The 19335-nt window shown below is 35.2% G+C and overlaps 1 protein-coding gene across 13 annotated transcripts in view; it reads left to right on the forward strand.

Moving 5' to 3' along the window:
* DLC1 (DLC1 Rho GTPase activating protein) overlaps positions 1-19335 on the forward strand; it is a 514332-nt gene that overhangs the window by 226221 nt on the left and 268776 nt on the right. For all 13 annotated transcript variants that reach the window (XM_057303350.1, XM_048226234.2, XM_048226233.2 and 10 more), the window contains one exon: positions 7563-7703. In XM_057303350.1, coding sequence (XP_057159333.1) covers positions 7563-7703 — 141 coding nt within the window. The remainder of the gene's footprint in view (positions 1-7562; positions 7704-19335) is intronic.

Raw genomic sequence — 19335 nt, forward strand, 5'->3', positions numbered from 1 at the left:
TTTCTCCCTCTCCCTATGTCTGCCACTCTGCCTGCTTATTTTCTCTCTCTGTGTCAAATAAATAAATTAATTAATTTTTTTTTAAAAAAGAGAGAAACAGATAAGATTAGAAAAAGGGATGGGTAGAGGGTGGATGGATGGACAGATGGATAGATGGATAGATAAATAGGATGATGGATGGATATAATTGATATGTGATAGATAAACAAGGTAATAGATTATGAAATAATGATATACTGTGGAGGTTGAAGGGAAGAAACTCCTTTAGCTTGAAATGTCAATGAATGTTCAAGCTGAACCCTGGTTTGACAAGAAGGGGCCAGCAAAGGGAAATTCTGAGACAAGAGATAAGAAAGACATAGTTCCTGCTGTAGAAACCAGTTTGGTGTTTTAGAAGAACTGAAAAACAACCAGTATGGCTAAAGCATACCAAGAAACAAGAGAATGATAGAACATAAGGCCAGAGAGTATAAATGCAGTATAGATGATATTCAACCATATGGGCCATGAGAAAGGTGAGATGTAGAGAGTAGGTACAGAGGTATTTAACTCATAGTTTTCTCAGGTTAAAATTATAGAGTGATATGTGCCTCTGTTGCCTCCTCTTGGGATTCCTCTCACCCCTAACTTTCCTTTATGCTCTCCTTATAACATAAACAGAATATTCGATGGATTAAATGCACTGCCTTTGGAGAAATTACGAAGTAATTGCATTCACTCAGCAGACATGGTAAATAATGTTGCAATAAACATAGGGGTGCATACATATTTTAGAGCTAGTGTTTTCATTTTCCCTGGATAAATACCCAATAGTGGAAATACTAGATTACTAGATAATATGATATTTCTATTTTTAAATTTTTAAGGAGCCTCCATATTCTTTTCCACAGAGGTTGCACCAGTTTACATTCCCATGAACAGTGCACAAGAGTTCCTTTTTCTCCACTTGCTTGCCAACACTTTTTGTTCCATGTCTTCTTGATTTTAGTTATTCTAAAAGGTATGAGGTGATATCTCAGTGTGGGTTTGATTTACATTTCCCTGATGAGTAGTGATGTTTAGCATCTTTTTGTTTGTCTATTTATATGCATGTCTTTGGAAAAATATCTAAGTCCTCTGCTCATTTTTTAGTAAATTGTTTTTTTGGTGTTGAAGTGTATAAGTTCTTTATATATTTTGGATATTATTGGATGTATCATTTCCAAATATCTTCTCCCATTCAGTCAGTTGTCTTTTTGTTTTGTTGATGATTTCCTTTTCTGTGCCAAAGCTTTTTATTTTGATGTAGTACCAAGAATTTATTTTTGCTTTTGTTTCCCTCGCCTTTGGAGACATATCTAGAAAAATGTTGCTATGGCTGATGTCAGAGAAATTACTGCCTGTGTTCTTTTCTAGGATTTTTATGGTTTCAGGTCTCACATTTAGGTCTTTAATCCATTTTGAGTTTATTTTTGTGTATGGTGTTAGAAGGTGGTCCAGTTTCATTCTTTTGCATGTAGTTGTCCAGTTTTCCCAGCACCATTTATTGAAAAGACTCTTTTTCCCGATTGTATATTATTGCCTCCTTTGTCATAGATTACTTGATCATTTAAATGTGGCTTTATTTCTGGGCTCTCTATTCATTCTGTTGATCTGTGTGTCTATTTTATGCCAGTACCGTACTGTTTGATTACTACAGCTTTGTAGTATAACTTGAAATCTGAAGTTGCAATACCTCCAGTTTTGTTCTTTCTCAGGCTTGCTTTGACTATTTGGGGGCTTTTGTGGTTCCATACAAATGTTAGTATTATTTCTCCTAGTTTTATTAAGAATATTGTTGGTATTTTGAAAGGGATTGTATTGAATGTGTACATTGCTTTGGGTATTATGGACATTTTGACAATATTAATTCTTCCAATCCATAAGTACAGAATACTTTCCATTTGTTTGTCACATTTAATTTATTTCATCAGTCTTTTATAGTTTTCAGAATACAGATCTTTCACCCCTTTGGTTAAGTTTATTCCTAGGTGTTTTATTCTTTTTGGTGCAATTGTAAATGGTGTTGTTTTTTAATTTCTCTTTCTGCTACTTCTTTCTTAGTGTATAGAAATGCTGCCAATTACTGAGTATTAATTTTGTATCCTGCCACTTTTTTGACATTGTTTATACTTCTGGTAGTTTTTTTGTGGAGTCTTTGGTATTATCTATGTATAGTATCATGTCATTTGTAAATAGTGATAGTTTAATTTCTCTTTTACCATATAAATGCCTCTTATTTATTTTTCTTGTCTAATTGCTGTGGCTAGAACTTCTAGTACTACATTGAATAAGTGTTGAGAGTGGATGTCCTTGGCTTGTTCCTGATCTTAGGGGAAAAACTCTCAGTTTTTCCTATTGAGGATGATGTAAGCTGTGGGTTTTTCATATGTGGCCTTTATTATATTGAGGTATGTTACTCTAATCCCATTTTGCTGAGAGTTTTTATCATGAATCCCAAATCCCAAATCCCATGAATTCCCAAATGCTTTTCCTGCATATATTGAGATGATCATATGATTTTTAACCTTCAGTTTGTTGATGTAGTGTATAATGATTGATTGCAAAAATTGAACCATCTTTGCATTCCAGGAATAAATCCCACCTGATCATGGTGAATGATCTTTTTAATGGATTGTTGTATGTGGTTTGCCAATATTTTGTTGAGGATTTTTGCATCTGTGTTCATCAGGGATATTTATTTATTTATTTATTTATTTATTTATTTATTTAGTCTCTATTTATATTTGCTCTGGTCTTTATTATTTTCTTTCTTCTATTCATCTTGGGCTTTGTTCTTATTCTAGTTCCTTTTGGTGGAAGGTTAGGTGGTTTATTTGATTTTTTTCCTATTTCTTGAAGCAAGGCTATATTGCTTTATACATCCCTCTTGGAACTGCTTTGGCCTTGTGGCAGAGATTTGGGACCATTGTACTTTTGTTTTCATTTGTCTCCATGTACCTTTTTTATTTTTTATTCTTTGATTGCTCCATTGATAGCAATGGATCAAATACCAAATTCCATATTGATTTTATCTGGATGATCTATCCATCCTTGATGTAAGTGAAGTCTTAAAGCTCCCTAGTATTATTGTATTACCATCAATTTCTCTCTTTATGTCCATCAGTATTTGTTTTTAGTATTTAGGTGCTCCAGTGTTGGGTGTGTAAATATTTACAAATGTTATATCCTCTTGTTAAATTGATCCATTTGTCATAATACTATGCCCTTCTTTGTCTCATTAGTCTTTGTTTTAAAGTCTATTTTGTCTGATATAAGTATTGCTAACCTGACTTTTTTTTTCACTTCCATTTGCATGGCGAATGCTTTTCCATCCCTTTCACTTTCAGACTATATGTGTCTTTAGGTCTGAGATGAGTTTCTTGTAAGCAGCACATAGATGGGTCTTGTTTTTTTATCCATTCTGCAACTCTATGTCTTTTGATTAGAGCATTTAGACCATTTACATTTAAATTAATTATTTTTTATTTATTTAAATTCAGTTAGCCAACCTATAGTACATTATGAGTTTCAGATGTAGAGTTCAGTAATTTATCAGTTGCATTTAACACCCAGTGCTCATCACATCACATGCCTTCCCTCATGCCCATCACCCAATTACACCACCCCCCCCGCAACTTCCCATCCAGCAACCCTCAGTCTATTTCATATAGTTAAGAGTCTCTCATGGTTTGTTTCCCTCTCTGATTTCTTCCCATGCAGTTTTCCCTCCCTTCCCCTATGATCCTCTGCACTGTTTCTTATATTCCGCATAGGAGTCAAACCATATGATAATTGTCTTTCTCTGATTTACTTATTTCACTCAGCATAAGACCCTCCAGTTCCATCCATGTCGAGGTAAATGGTAAGATTTCATCCTTTCTGATGGCTGAGTAATAGTCTATTGTGTATATATACCACATCTGCTTTATCCATTCTTCTGTCAGTGGACAGCTGGGCTCAATTTAAAGTAGTTATTGATAGGTATATGCTTATTGCCATTTTTAAATTTTGTTTTCTGGTTGTCTTTGTAGTTCTTCTTTGTTCCATTCTTCTTCTCTTGCTCTCTTTCTTTGTGATTGATAAATATCTATAGTGTTTTGTTTGGCTTTATTTCTCTTTATTTTTTTGTATCTATCGTAGGTTTCGGGTTTGTGATTTTATATATATATATATTATATATATATATATATATATATTATATATATAATATATATATATATATATAAAACATCCTAACATCATATATAACATCCTAAGTTAATAGCAGTCCATATTCACTTGATGATCAGTTAAGCTCAAACCCATTGAAAGAAAGAAGAAAAGAGAGAGAGAGGTAAAGAAAGAGAAAGAGAGAGAGAGAGAAAGAAAAGAAAAGTGAAGAAAAAAAGGAAGAAAAAGTATGTTGTTACATTTTATATCTTTTCATTCATATTTTTCTTATGTCTAATTATGGCCATTTATTTTCCAGTTAAAAAGCTCCTTTAACATTTCTTGTAAGGCTGGTAAAGTGGTGATAAATTCCTTTATCGTTTGTTTGTCTGGGAAAATCTTTATCTCTCCTTCAAATCTGAATGATAACTTTGCCAGATAGAGTATTCTTGTGTATAGGGTTTTTCTTTTTTTTTCCCCTTCAGCACTTTGAATATATCACATATGTCACTCTCTTCTGTGTGAGCTTGCAAAGTTTCTGTTGAAAATTAGCAGATAATCTTACAGGTTTTCCCTTCTAGGTAGCTTTTTGTTTCTCTCTTGTTGTTTTTAAGATATTTCTTTATCTTTAACCTTTGACATTTCAATTATTATGTGCCATGGCATGGACCTCCTTGGGTTCATCTTGTTTGGAACTCTGTGCTTGGACTTAGAAATATATTTCCCTCTGCAAGTTGGTACAGCCACTCTGGAAAACAGTGTGGAAGTCCCTTAAAAAGTTAAAAATTGAGCTACCCTATGATCCAGCCATTGCACTACTGGGTGTTTACCCCAAAGATACAGACATAGTGAAGAGAAGGGCCATATGCACCCCAATGGCGGCAATGTCCACAATAGCTAAATCGTGGAAGGAGCCGAGATGCCCTTCAACAGATGACTGGATTAAGAAGCTGTGGTCCATATATACAATGGAATATTACTCAGCTATCAGAAAGAACGAATTCTCAACATTTGCTGCAACATGGATGGCACTGGAGGAGATAATGCTAAGTGAAATAAGTCAAGCAGAGAAAGACAGCTATCATATGATTTCTCTCATCTATGGAACATAAGAATTAGGGTGATCAGTAGGGGAAGAAAGGGATAAAGAAGGGGGGGTAATCAGAAGGGGGAATGAAGCACGAGAGACTATGGACTCTGAGAAACAAACTGAGGGCCTCAGAGGGGAGGGGGGTGGGGGAATGGGATAGACCGGTGATGGGTAGTAAGGAGGGCACTTATTGCATGGTGCACTGGGTGTTATACGCAACTAATGAATCATCGAGTCTTACATCGGAAACCGGGGATGTACTGTATGGTGACTAACATAATATAATAAAAAATCATTTAAAAAAAAAAGAAATATATTTCCCTCCTAGGTTGGGGAAGTATTCAGTTATTATCTCTTCATATAATTTTTCTATACCTTTCCCTCTCTCTTTTCCAAGGATCCCTATAATGCGAATGTTTGTTCACAGGGTGTTTCCCAAGAGATCCCTTCGTCAATCCCTATTGTTTAAAATTATTTTCTCTTTTTGATGTTCAGCTTGTTTGCTTTCCATTATTCTTTCAGATCACTGTTGTGTTCTGCATCCTCTCATCTACTTTTGATTCCCTCTAGTGTGTTTTTTATTTCAGTTATTGTATTCTTCAACTTTTCTTGGTTCTTTTTAATATTTTCTGTTTCTTTATTGAAGGTCTCACTGAGCTCTTCCATTCTTTTCTCTAGCCCCCTGGGCATGATTATGATCATTACTTTAAATTCTTTATCAGGCATAATGCTTATCTCTGTTTCATTTAAAGAGAACACGAAAGAAAAAAATCAAAAAGAATAAAATTAAAACAAGACAAGACAAATTTTAAAATGTAAAAAAATTAGAATAATTAAAAATTAAAAAACAAAACAAAACACAAAACCATGGCTGGACTGTTTTCTCTGCCCCAGTCACAGGGTGACTGGTGTAAGCTGGTGGACCCTGGGCTCACTGAGACTACAAACTCCCTGTGACGACTAGACCCATCAGTTATGGCATCAGGACCTGCCTGGTGTGGCATTAGGACCCTCCACTTATGGTGTTGGAAACTTTTCCTCTTGGCAGTCAAATCCTGCTCTGGCCTGGGCTTTTAAGTTTGAGGGGGAGAGCATTCCCACAGTTCCTCAGCCCTTTTAAACTCTGGCTTCTCTTTTCTGTGCCCCTGCATGACTAGGGCTGGTATGGGCTTGCGGACCCTGGGCTCACTGGAGTTACAAACTTGCAGAGATTATTGGACCCACCCATTATGGTGTCCAGATCCTGCTACAGTCTAGGCTTTTAAGGCAGGGTGGGCTTTTAAGGTGGCTTATTCTCCAGTTGCTCTGAGCTGGAGAGCTTTCTTGTAGTTCCTCTGTAGCTTGGCAGAGTTCTAGTGTTGTGTGTTTTCTGTGCTAGTTGCTCTTTTAAACCGTGTTTTGTTTTTTGTTTTTGTTTTGTTCTGTTTTTTCTGTGCCCAAAGACAGAGGGACCTATTCCTGGTCCCCCAATGCTATCCCTCCCCGTTGCCATTTGCAGTATTAGGAGTGGGAGTTCCCTTTGTTACCATCCATCTTTCTTGCTGTTCTCTTTCTGTCCTCTGTCTTTAGTTGTTCAGTAGCTGTTCAGTCAGTCTTCAGTTCTTCACAAGGAATTGTTCTATTAATAGGTGTAATTTGGTATGTTCTGTGGACGAGATGATTTCAGAATCTTCCTACATCACCATCTTGAACCAGAACTCTATTATACCCATTTCCAAGTGAGGGAATTGAATCACACATGTCAAAGCATAGTTCTTAGCCCTGAAATAGCCCATAGTTTATTAGGTAGACAGACACTTGAGCTAAATGATTCCAAGCCATTGTAGCTATCACCATGGAGGTCTGATGGGAACATGGAAGAAAATGAGGTGAAGAGAAATGAGAACTGTCTTTTCATTCGGTACTCACAATGACACTATTGCATGACGGGTGTTAAGTAAGTTACTCGGCTCATGTAGTGCATAAGGGGTATCTGTGGGCTTCTACCTCCTGACTTACTGCAGTACCCAGCCTGCTCCCACTACTGCCCCTTCCAATTTTCAATAAGCTGTTTAATTACTGAAGAAGTATATTACCACTTTCTCCAGTATTTGCCCTTTAAAATCAGACCCTCTGAAGAGTATAGTTTTTTACTACAAAATAATGCATGGTTACGGGTGACATTTCAGTATCAGTTCTCAGCAATGCTTTAGCATGTCAGTGTTGGGAGCAGGAGAGGGGTGGAAAGATGCTTGTAGCAGGGGGAAAAGGCCTGCAGAGAGCATGCACATGCCTTTCATGTCAATGCATTTTTTTTTAATAGGATCTGGAGTCAGAATCTGAGAGTGGAGCAGATACCACTTCAGTAAATCAGACACAAATAAATTTGTTTTCTAACACCGAATCTACCGACCTACCGCCTTCCACCCCAGTGGCCAGTTCTGGAACCAAACCCAAGTCTATGGTAAGTTATAAATGATAACAGTCAGTTTTAACATGAATTGCTGGTGATCATAAGGTAAGAGTTGATATCTCATCCATTCAATATAGAAGAAATAATCTTTGAGTCCTTGAGTGACTTGATAACATTTAATTAAGTACATCTCAACATACGTTGTTTGTTTGCTTTATAACTGATAACACAAGTACTTCACTAAAACAGGTCATGGTTCTAGAATTATGCAAAATGTGGTATCAGATTTTGTTGCTGTATACTCAGATATTTAAAGAACCAAGAACAAAAAATCTGGAGCCTGACCACATCGCTTACCAGTCAGAAAATCGCCTAAGACTAGATAGTTAGAGAAATAGAGATATATAAAATCACACACATCATAAATTTTATGTGGGTACTAAATGACATAGCTCATGTAAAGTACTTCGTGAAGTACTTGGCACAGAATAAATGCTGAATAAATGTAGGCTACCATCATTATTATCATGATGCTTCAACTTTACAGTGCTACCAAAACAAATAAAAGGAGAATTACCACACATAATAATATAGCAGGGTGAGTTGTAAATAAAAGCCATTTTCCTTTAAGTAAAAAGTTGAATGGCTACAGGAAAGCAGTATTTGACTGTAAAAGGTAACATTTATGGAGGAAGTAATTACTACTTCAAATATCTGAAGTCCCAGCAGCTCCAAAATAACCTTTCCTAGTTTAGTGAAAATCAGAGTGGCGTGTTATTTTTTTAAATGCCCATGTTAGCTTAACACAGAGAAACAAGTTTGGATTGCTTGTTTGCCTGACTTTAAAATAAAAGGCAAGTCTGAAAGAGGACTCAAAAGAGAATACTCTGAATTTAAAACATGGTTGATATGTTCAATTGCAGGAATATCTAGAGTATTTTTTCATAGAATAAATATTTATTGAACACTTACAACATGCCATGTGCTATGTTTGATGAAAGAGTGGGGGTGGAGTAAAACATATTTTCCGTCTTTAAACAGATCACAATCTAGCAGAGGGGGTAGGTAAGTAAGCAGTGAAATGCAGTATCATACTATTGGTAGAGCTGTATAGATTGGGAGTAGCAGGAACCAGTGGCCTGCTGCATAATGCTGTTGCAGGGTACAATGAAGAGAAAAGGGTCAAAAATAATGTGTGTCAACAGGCAGACTGCAATGAATTGGTGCTCTTCTTTTTCATAATGGGTAAAGAATTCTTGATTAAGATGCAAAATTAAAATATGAAACCAAATGATCTCACTTCACCACATTCTTATTGAAGTAAAAGGTAAAAGCCTCTCGACAGTTTTAACTTGAAGGTTTGGGAACCATTGGAGCATTGGCTCTTTGAACATTGGGACAGGTATGGGGCTGACATATAAGAAAAAAGTAGAAAGGAAGGTGAATTCTCTTTTTAAAGGTATTTATGCTTAAATTCACTTTTTAAAGCACCTACTATTATCCTGAAGAGCAGTTATTCTCTCTCTGATATTTACTTCATGTTCATCTTTTACTTTAGAATAATTATCATTGGTGTCTGCTATTTCTCCCTTGAAACATATGTATTTTAGTGTGTGGTCACCTTATAATTTATAACAATTTATACAACTATGCATAGTTCTGTTGTTTTTCTTCAATACCCCCATGTTCTTAAACGTGCTCATGTTTATAAATGTGTTTCCACTGAGATATGTCTATATATTTTTATGATAAGCATCTATAGTAAAGTTTTAGAATGAGAGACATAAAACCATCAGTTTGGGGGGAGTTCAGTCCTTTAAAATACTTGAAGTTGGATCTGTTTCAAATTTTTCATGTTTGTTATATCAATTGAACAAATTATTCACCCCACAGGCAAAATTAAGAAATACTAAAATTGGGACACCTGGGTGGCTCAGTTGGTTAAGCATCTGCCTTTGGCTCAGGTCATGATCTCAGGGTCCTGGGATCAAGCCCCACATCAGGCTCTGTGATTAGCAGGGAGCCTGCTTCTCCTTCTCCCTCTGCACACCCCCACACACACTGGTGCTCTCTCTCTCTCTCTCTCTCGAATAAATAAATTCTTAAAAAAAAAAGAAATACTAAAGTCAGTTATTGAACAGAAACACTTTTTCATGCCCCTAAAACAAACATTTACTGAACAGTTGTCAACTTTGGATAAAATTGTGACTCTCTACCCAGCTGTTTGGGTGTGACTTGTTACCTGGGCGCACACTCACAGCTTCCTACTGATGCCACTCATTAGTCAGTGAGCACTGAGAAACATTTTACAGCAGACTCAGCCTCAAAACACAATATTCCACTTCAAGACAACCAAAAACTGCTTAACCCATCTTGACCAATACCACAGAGAGTTAGAGAACTGTACCTGGAACCCTGTCTAGCTACTGAACTATAATTTAGTAAAATTCTCAGCAGGCCATGAGAAGGACCCAGAAAGTTGTCAAAGACAACTGACTTTTAGGAAATTTCTTAAAGAAAATGTCCAGTAATGAAAATAGCTTGAAAAGCAGGCTTTTGTTTTGAGGAGAAAGGTTATTTTCGTGTGTGTGTGTGTGTGTGTGTGTGTGTGTGTGTCTGTATTTAATTTTGTGTTGTTATTGGTGTTGATGCTTTTGAGTACAATTCCTTTTTACTACAGTTTGAAAATAATTCTCCAGCTGTGGGTCAATTCTATGTTTTCAGTTGTTTCTGGGTAGGATTATTAGAATGAAGAATTTTACTTATTTTGTGAGAGAGTAAACAGATACTTTCCCCCTCATTTTGGAGCTTGGAAAATTATCTGTTTGTGTAATGGCAGTCTGGATACTTTGTGAAAAGAGAGAGAGCTCCAATATCTTACAGAGCCAGTCTATTCATCAGGAACTAAAATTTCAAATTTAGTATTAAGTAGAAACATTAAGTTCTAAGAACACCTACTTCTAATATCCACTCATAATGAACTAACCTTCTGCTCCATAATGTCATATTTTTACAAAACGTTTACTTTTATTTCAGAATTATTTAATGTTACATTTGATTTGCTGCTGTGAAATCTATTTATAATGGTGACTAACTACCACAAACATTTGGCTTTCCTTTTGTATGTAAGACCTCTGGGTTTCTACGTGCCTATTTTTTCAATAAGATTTCTTCTTTTATGTGTATTATTAGAACAGGACCCGTGAGTAATCTTCAGATTTTTCATGAAGACGATGTATATATCATGCCAAAGAGTGAGCGTTAAAGTAGATTTCTGGGATGTATTTCACACAAAAATGAAAAAGTCGAGAGGTAGGATACCCAGTACCAAAAACCACATTAGAAAAAAGAGGCCTAGTGCTTCATGTCCAAAAAATCACCAATTTCTCTCCCAAAATCTGTGATTTGTTCTTTTGAAACAGTTTCATAATGCTTTTCTTGAGAGACACTTTCACAAACAACCCATGATTAGTCATATTACTTTTATACAAAGTGCTCTCATTATAGAATGATATATTGGCATCTTTCTGGCCATGGTATCAGTTGCTTAAGTTGATCCTGTATTCATAAATATAGGGTTGTTACATGAAAGATTTTAAAGCAGGACACTAAAACATCAGGGGTTTTGCTTTTCCTGAAGACACTTATAAGTGTACTTGTTCGTTAAATTACTAATCATCATACATTAATGAAGAGAGAAACCGAGCTCTAGATGACAAAGAAAACAGCATATTTCATTTGTAGAATAAGTAACTGGAGGAACAGGGACAGTCTAGCATTCTGTAGAATAACTGAGAGCATCGTTAAGAGCAATGCAAGGATATGTTTTCAATTTAGTCTAAATTCCCCTTCCCTCTTTGTCCCAGAAACTCCCTTAGTTGCCTTGTGATAGAATTCTAATAGCAGTGATGAAACCCTCAATCATTTGGGCATGTTGGAACCACAGCTAGACAGAAGAGTTTTGAGTATGTCCTAAACTATCTAAAGGAATTTTGAAACATATTGGCATTCATATCAGAATGTATTACGTACTGGAAAATAACCCTTTTATTGAAGACATCAAAAACAGCAGAAATTATTAACCTTCATTATTGTAATTGCTACGGAGTAAAAAAGACAGATACATCTTATTTAACCTCAAGGTGGCAACAGTAGGTCTAATTCCACACATTGAATACACCCCTCATCTTTTCATCATTACTACCAAAATAGTGATGGGATAGATGAGGGAAAACATCAGCTGGTGGAGGGATGGGAGCTTAGGGCCGGCAGAACGACGCCCAGCCAAACACTGCCAACTTCTTTAGAGAGCGGTTCAGAATAAATCTTGCCTAAAGGCTGCCACGGTGTGATGAAAATGGAGCTCAGGAGTATGTCCTGACTACAGTTCATGATCATTTCTAGATGACTCTTAAAAAGACTCCCAATACTGCAATCAACCTAATAGTGCAACTGCTTTTACTGACAGTTCCAAAACTTGCATGGTCAGTCTATTCTTGTGTTGAAGAGAACAATCTCTCAATATGACCCCCAGCACAGCTGTTTATGCTATAGTCAGTTTAGTGAGGCATTTACATACAAGCTATTATTTTTCTTCCCTCTGGATGATAGAAGCAAAATAGTAATTTTCTGGTCTGGTATTTACTTGTCAATAGCATTGTGCTCCCTAAAAGGAATAAATGTTTTGAGGTGCAGAGAAAAGGAGGGTGAAGATGGCATTAAGTAAGAATTTTGACATACTATTTTTAATAAATGTTATTTAAGTGCAAGTCATTAAAAAATAGGATCTTATTTTCCCTTTTTTCAGCCAATGAAATGTGGTCTAATCTACACTGTTCTTGAAATTATCAATTTATATTTTGGCTACTGTGCATATGAGAACCATAAATTGTCACTCATAGTATTTCTATGAATCTATATGTCTCCATGGTAAAAGCAGAAATTACAGGAAGATGAACTTTAAGAAAGACCCACAAGTTTTATCCAGGTAATGATTATGGAGGAAAGCATTTTTGCCTATGTAATAATAATATCAAATATAAAAAGGACAAACATTTATGGAGTGCACACTGTGTGGCAGCTATTATATTATGGACTAGCAGGGCATAGTTCATTGAATCCTCACAACAGTCTTTTAGGTAGATGCTATAATTCCCTAGAGTTTGTAGATGAGGAAACTGATATTTATAATGGCTAATCTGAGTTGCTATGGCCTCACTGCTAGGAAGGGATGGGTCCAGGATGGCACCCACATCTTCCACGCTCCTAAACACTGCTTTATGGCAGATTCACCTGCCAACCACCTGGCTTCAGGATCAACATAAATTGGTTTGAGAGGTTTTATGTCGGAAACAAATTATCACTGATGTTTGAGTTATCAGAGTGCCCAAGCACAGTTTCATTGCATAATAAAGAACTGGTTCATCAGAGCATGGCATAGGTCATACTGTTCTAACATCTTTTCCTAAATCATCTACCATATATTTTTTACATGTGTTTGTATGTATATATACATATGTATCAAATTATACATATATGTGTGTATATATATATCAGAAAATATATACATATATTTTGTGCATGGTATTAATTCTTAACCAAATAGTTCAATTTTTAATGAACCCAAATTAGTAATTATTAAGGTTTTATATAGTCATAAAATTATTCAGTATAAATTTTTATAATATCTTTATTAATTTTGTATAAGATGATTTCTAAGGATAAACACAGAAACTACAAAAGCAGATTTATTCATTGTTACCAGGTGTGGGGTGTGGTGATGTCTGTATCTGGGTTAGGAGATTTAAGGTTTGAAAAGGTATGAGAAAGGGTTTCTAAAGAGAAGCTCATAAGGTAGAAGACAGAGGTTAATGGACACCTTGGACAACCAATAATCAACTTAACTGTTGCTTCTGTAAAAGGAGGACTTCCACGTAGGCTGCTCAAAAATGAAAAATACAAAGTTCATCAAATACCGTTTTGATGAAGAGTAATTTGTTAAAGATGTCAGTGACAGTCTGGGAGTATGATATTAATTTATGATGAATTAGCCACACAAAATTAAAAAAAGAATTCTGAACCTGGAATTTATGGATGAATTTAAGAGGGTGCCTGAACCGCTGGAAGTTGTATTTTAAGTTATATATGCACACCAGCGTTTACACGTGGGAAGACTGTCGGTATCTGCATCACATTCTCAGAAGACTCTCCCAGCCCGCCATAAAGAAATGCTCATTTGAGTTTTGATGATTCAGTCAGTTATCCAGTGAGGAGATGTGATGAGCATGAGAACACCTTTGTTACAAACAATACACTTCAGGCACATTGACAGGAATTATTCCTTTCAGGTTTATTTCCTAGTGGAGAAGTCCACAGTAGCTTTTTTGCAATAAATTAGGCTATGCTTCATAGTTATGTGAAAACCAATTCTGCTATGAAATAAAGCACCATTGGCATTTGTCTCAATTATACAGAATTTCAATAGAATTAAAAATGATCCAAGAAAGAAAAGAAAAATCATCAGGGTTTTCCCATAATAGTTTCAGTGTAAATCAAATTTTATATCTAAATGTAATCACATATCTTATGCATATGATCATTAAGCTAACCTCATTATGCTTGTGATATATTAAATAGCAGGCATTAAAATTGAAAAGACGAATATAGATTCTGGAGTCCAAATCACATCATTTGAAAGTATCTTTTAAAACCCAATTCATACATAGAATTTTAGTTTTATTTGTATTTTGTTTTACCAGGGCATTATATACTGTATTTTTAAATTATATACTATATTTTTGTTTGAATGGTTATCAGGTGGTTATTTTTAACACAGCCGGTAATTTTCCCTAATGCTGTCCACTATTGAAAACAAAATAGAGGGATAAAACATTATTGTCTTTTTTACAAAGAGGAACTGCAAATACTCCTTTTTACTGAAGTCTGGGGAAAAAAATACAAGATAATATATAAAATTAATAAGAATTTAATAGTATTTTATAATGTCACAGAAGTAAAAAAAATAACATAGTAAAGGAAAAAAATGACACACATCGAATTTTTAAAGAAAGTTTAAGTCAGCCTCTTCTAAAACATCAAAAAAATTGAATTAGTACAGTTTACCATTAATAAACACAAAAATGTAATGGTCTTAGAAGAATATCTTTTATTGTAGTGCTTTTGAATGTGGCAATTTTACTGACATAGAAAAGCAATAACATTAAAATATGTGTATTTTTAAAGAAATATTTGTCTTTGTTCACTAAGATCCTCATTGTTTATGAGAAAGAAAAATAAAGCAAAATTTATAGCTTTTTTAAGAAAAACTGAGCCACTAAAGAACTGGAAAAAAAGTGTTTTAAAAAGGACATCATTCTGTGATTATTATAATGAGATCTTTCTTAGAATTCTATGATTGTAAAGCATAGAAGAATCCATTCACATATACTGGATTTTGAAATAATAAATAAATATGTAATTCATTAACCTTGGGCTTTGAAAAATAGAAACATTTTTATAGTCATTTGCTTTTATATTTAAAATAATTCAAAATTCTCTCATTTCTTGTATTTGAAGATACTGACATCTGTTTCCAATGCATTTACACATTAATTCATGACAGTCTTGTTTGGGATGTGTTATTTGATCTCCACAATGACCTCCTCACATCAGCCTTTTCACTTTGAATCTAGAAGTTTCATTTTGTCAAAAATAAGCATAACTCGTACCCACATACACTGATCTTTAATACTAAACACTGAGTCCATGGTATTGAAATAATTTTTTGAGTTGGCAGAATTGTTTTTCTATCTCATTTGTGTTTATTTTATAATGATCTAGTTAATTAGTTGTCCAGAGGAGAATTCCTAAAACCAAAAAAAAGTGGGGAGGGAATGGAACACATATGGATCATGGGACAGTTAGAATTGAATAGATTCCATTAGGGCAAAATAAAAAATCATCTCTGCAATCTAAGGTTTAGTCATATGAATAGTACTTTTGTGTGTTATCATCATTACAATGAGAAAAATTTAGTTTTTCCATGTGCTGATGTTACTTCTCGAATCCAGCTCATATTTTCGTCCAAGAGCAATAACAACTTCCAGTTATTTCTGGGCAACGTAAAATGGCAAGCCAGCAGCATGCCACATCACAGCAACCAAGAATATAATTCATAGCACTGAGCAGTAATAATAACCACTAAGTCATTTTCACAGTCCTTTCTCTCTTCATTTCAGACCTTGTTGTCTCAAAGCTCTAATTACATATTCAATATGTTCTCCTTTTTTTTTTTTAACTTTACCACTTTGATTCTTTGATTGATAATTCATTTCAGCCCTGGCATTTGACCTCAACACTCACTTCTTAAAGACAGTTGAGTCAGTTGAAATGTTGAACCAAGTACTCCATGGGAATATTCAGTAGCAGTTACATGAAGTTTACAGTTGGCGCCTCCTTAGCTCTAGCTTTGAGCTGTCTACCACATTACAAATTTCTAAATGAAAAAATAAAAACATCCACCATGCATTTGAGTATTCTGAACATCACACATCTAAATATTTGGAGTCATGTAACAAAAATATGAAAGTAAATGATTTATTTACTTTCGATTCATGATGTGTCCTAAAATACCATCGCTTGAAAAATATCAATATTCCTGACTAGTCAAGGTATTTAATGAACATTCCGTGTGCTCATTTCCTTTTTTTTTAAATCAGTATTTCATATTCTTTACATTATTGTCACCACTGCCATTTTTAGTAATTCTCTTCTCTTTCCACTGTAACAACTTCGTGTGATCCAGATGAATTTCGGATTTGTAAACTCCTTCAAAGTAAAATCAGTTGATATTCATTAAAATGACTCTCATTGTTTCCTGTTCACTGTAAATTGTTTTATCTATTTTATTTTGTTGTTCTGTTGATGCATTTTGAAGGCCCTATCTTTATATGTAAATACTATAGTAATTAACCAAATAGGCGCTTATCAAATTATCCATAATGCAAAATGCAGAGAATCATATAGGCAGGCAAAACTGAATGAATCAGTGCTGTTCAGACTGTGCTCTGGGGCACCCCCAAAACTGCCTTCCTCCACCTGCCTCAACCAGACTTACTTACTTTTATTTCTTTTACATGTTGGCCTTATTAATGAGATCTTCTTTGGTCAATCCATAGCATAAATTTTGTCCAAATCCTAGACTAAACAAACTATAGGAGTGAGAAAATGTTGGAGAGTTTTTGTGTGTGTCCAGAGAACCTCTGATATATATCTATTCCATTTCCAAGATCATTGTGGTGAAGCTGCCCTCAACTTCCATGCTGCTAGGGCAAGGTATTCATTCCTAAAGGTTCATCATCACTGAGTCCCAAACTCTGGGAGATAAGAAATAAGAAAGAGCAAGAGAGAGAACTGTCTGGATCATAACAACTTTACTTTGCCTGGGTCTGAGGTTCTGCTGGTCCAGATCATTAGGTTTTAAATGTGAAACAAATGCTATACTTCAGAACATTGGGTTGTAGATAGATAGGTTTGTTTGCCATTTTGTTTGTTTGTTTACTTTGTTTCTATTGGGGCATAAAGTCAGAATTTTAAAAAACTTTTAATAGATGAACATTTAGAATTCAGAACTGGTAGAATTTCCATTTAGATATATTTCCTAAGCAAATATTAGCTAAGTATTTAATTTTACATTTGAAATTTTCTGGTACCAAAATTGTACAATCATTTCCCTACTTGTGAAACATTTATAGTTTATATATGTATTATAGTTTATGTATGTGTGAGTGTGTTTATTATATATGACACTACAGTGGACAGTTCTGTATACATTTTATCTGCATTTCTAATATTCTCTTATATAGTTTCATAGACCAAAAAGGAATTGCATATTTGTTAAGGAGAAATTTTTTTCTTACTAGTAATAGTGAACTTTCCTTATATTTATCAGACATTTGCACACCTTACTTTAATAAAAAGTAAAAAAGCAGTATTAGTAGTCATGTGTAATAAGTGATATATTCATGGCTTCGTAAAATTATTCTACATTTTACTTAAAAAGCATCTCTACTTCATAATGTAGGTGAACTATAATACTATTAATGATATGAACATTAATTTTGTGAAATCCAATTTTTTTTTCAAGAAGCTATAAGCACTTGCTATAGCTATGTGTAAGCCACTGTGCTAGGCTCTGAGATGGAATTTAAGAAAAAGGGTTGGAGGGAAAGGACGTGATTGGAATCTCTGGAATCAGACGCTGGGACCAAGAATTACCTAGAGAAGCTGTATTGATGGGGGTTCCTGGGAGATAGACATGTGTGGAAGTGAGGAACGCCAAACTAGTCAGAAGGCAGGGTTGGTTCAGCTGCGGTGCAGTAACAGCTGTGGCCTCAGCTGACTGTATGGAGCTCTCTGGAGCTGGATGACCCGTCAGCATTGTCCCACATTGAGGAAGGCGGTTAGGTCCTTGCACCAGCCAGTCATCCGTCTTAGAAAGTGATGTAACTTTGAGTGAGGCAGTTCCTTGCTGCCAAGGGCATTTCCCACTTTGGCAGCAGCAAGGCAGCTGATACCGTACCCCTGAAGAGGGAGTAGCTCCACAGTGTCCATCACACATGCCAGGACCTTCACTTTCGTAGGGTGCATTCTCTGGTACGGGCAGCAGATACCCAAACACATGGGTATGAAAAGATGTAACAAGAACAAAATTATAGTTATTAAGACCCAGAGGGAGCAACCATAAAGACAGGAAAGATACAGGTTCATACATACTGTTCGTTGAAGGTAGAGCTCATAGAGTTTGAAAACTGACCTTTTGCAAAGGATAAGCAAAAGGAAAACATTAAAAGTGGATTCAAGATTTACATCTTGAAGAAGTAAGAGAATGGTAGGGCCATTGACTAAGGGCATAAAGAAGCAGAGGTAAGAATGAGGGGGAGAAAAAGCAAGGTTTTTAAATCGACCTTATTTTAAGGTATAATTTACATACAATAAAGTACACCCATTTTAAGTGTGCATAGCTCCAGAATGTTTTTGGTAATAATGAAAAGAAAGAAAAACAGAGGCTAGCAGAGAAAGTTTTATTGAGGGAAGTTGTATTATCCTTTTTTTTTTTTTTGCATTGTTTTATTATTTTCCAAGAATGAGATCCTAGCTAAACATGCACTACTGAATAGAAAGAAATCACAAAACAAGTTAATTTTTTATTATACCCTCCACAACAAACACCCATGTCAGCTACTTTTCTCCCTCCTTGATTAGACAAAAACTCAGAGACTTCCACGAGTCTTACTAGACATTCTTAAGTAATACAGTCACTTTAAATTCCAAAATGTAAGTCATAAATCAGAAATGAGAAGGTTTAATTTCTATAATAATCAAAATGTCAATCTTCCTTTCTCCGTAAGGCTTCTCCTCTCTCTCCTAGTTTGATCCTGCTGAAGGCAGGTGACTGCATGCAGCCAGGGAAAGTTGGGAGTCGGGGTTCAGCTTATTTTCCTCAGTTTTCTTTAAGCTCTCACTGAAAGCTTCCTCAAAGGCCATCCAGCTAGTGCTCACAGTATCTTTGGTGTCCTTTAGCCTTTCAAAAGCAATCCCCTCAAGGTCCAGCTAACATTCACCTGCCACCTGATACCAAAGCTACTCCCACATTTTGTCAGTTTTTACTTTTTTTGTTACAGTA

This window comes from Ursus arctos, unplaced genomic scaffold, assembly GCF_023065955.2.
Source record: "Ursus arctos isolate Adak ecotype North America unplaced genomic scaffold, UrsArc2.0 scaffold_27, whole genome shotgun sequence".
In the NCBI taxonomy this organism is placed as follows: domain Eukaryota; kingdom Metazoa; phylum Chordata; class Mammalia; order Carnivora; family Ursidae; genus Ursus; species Ursus arctos.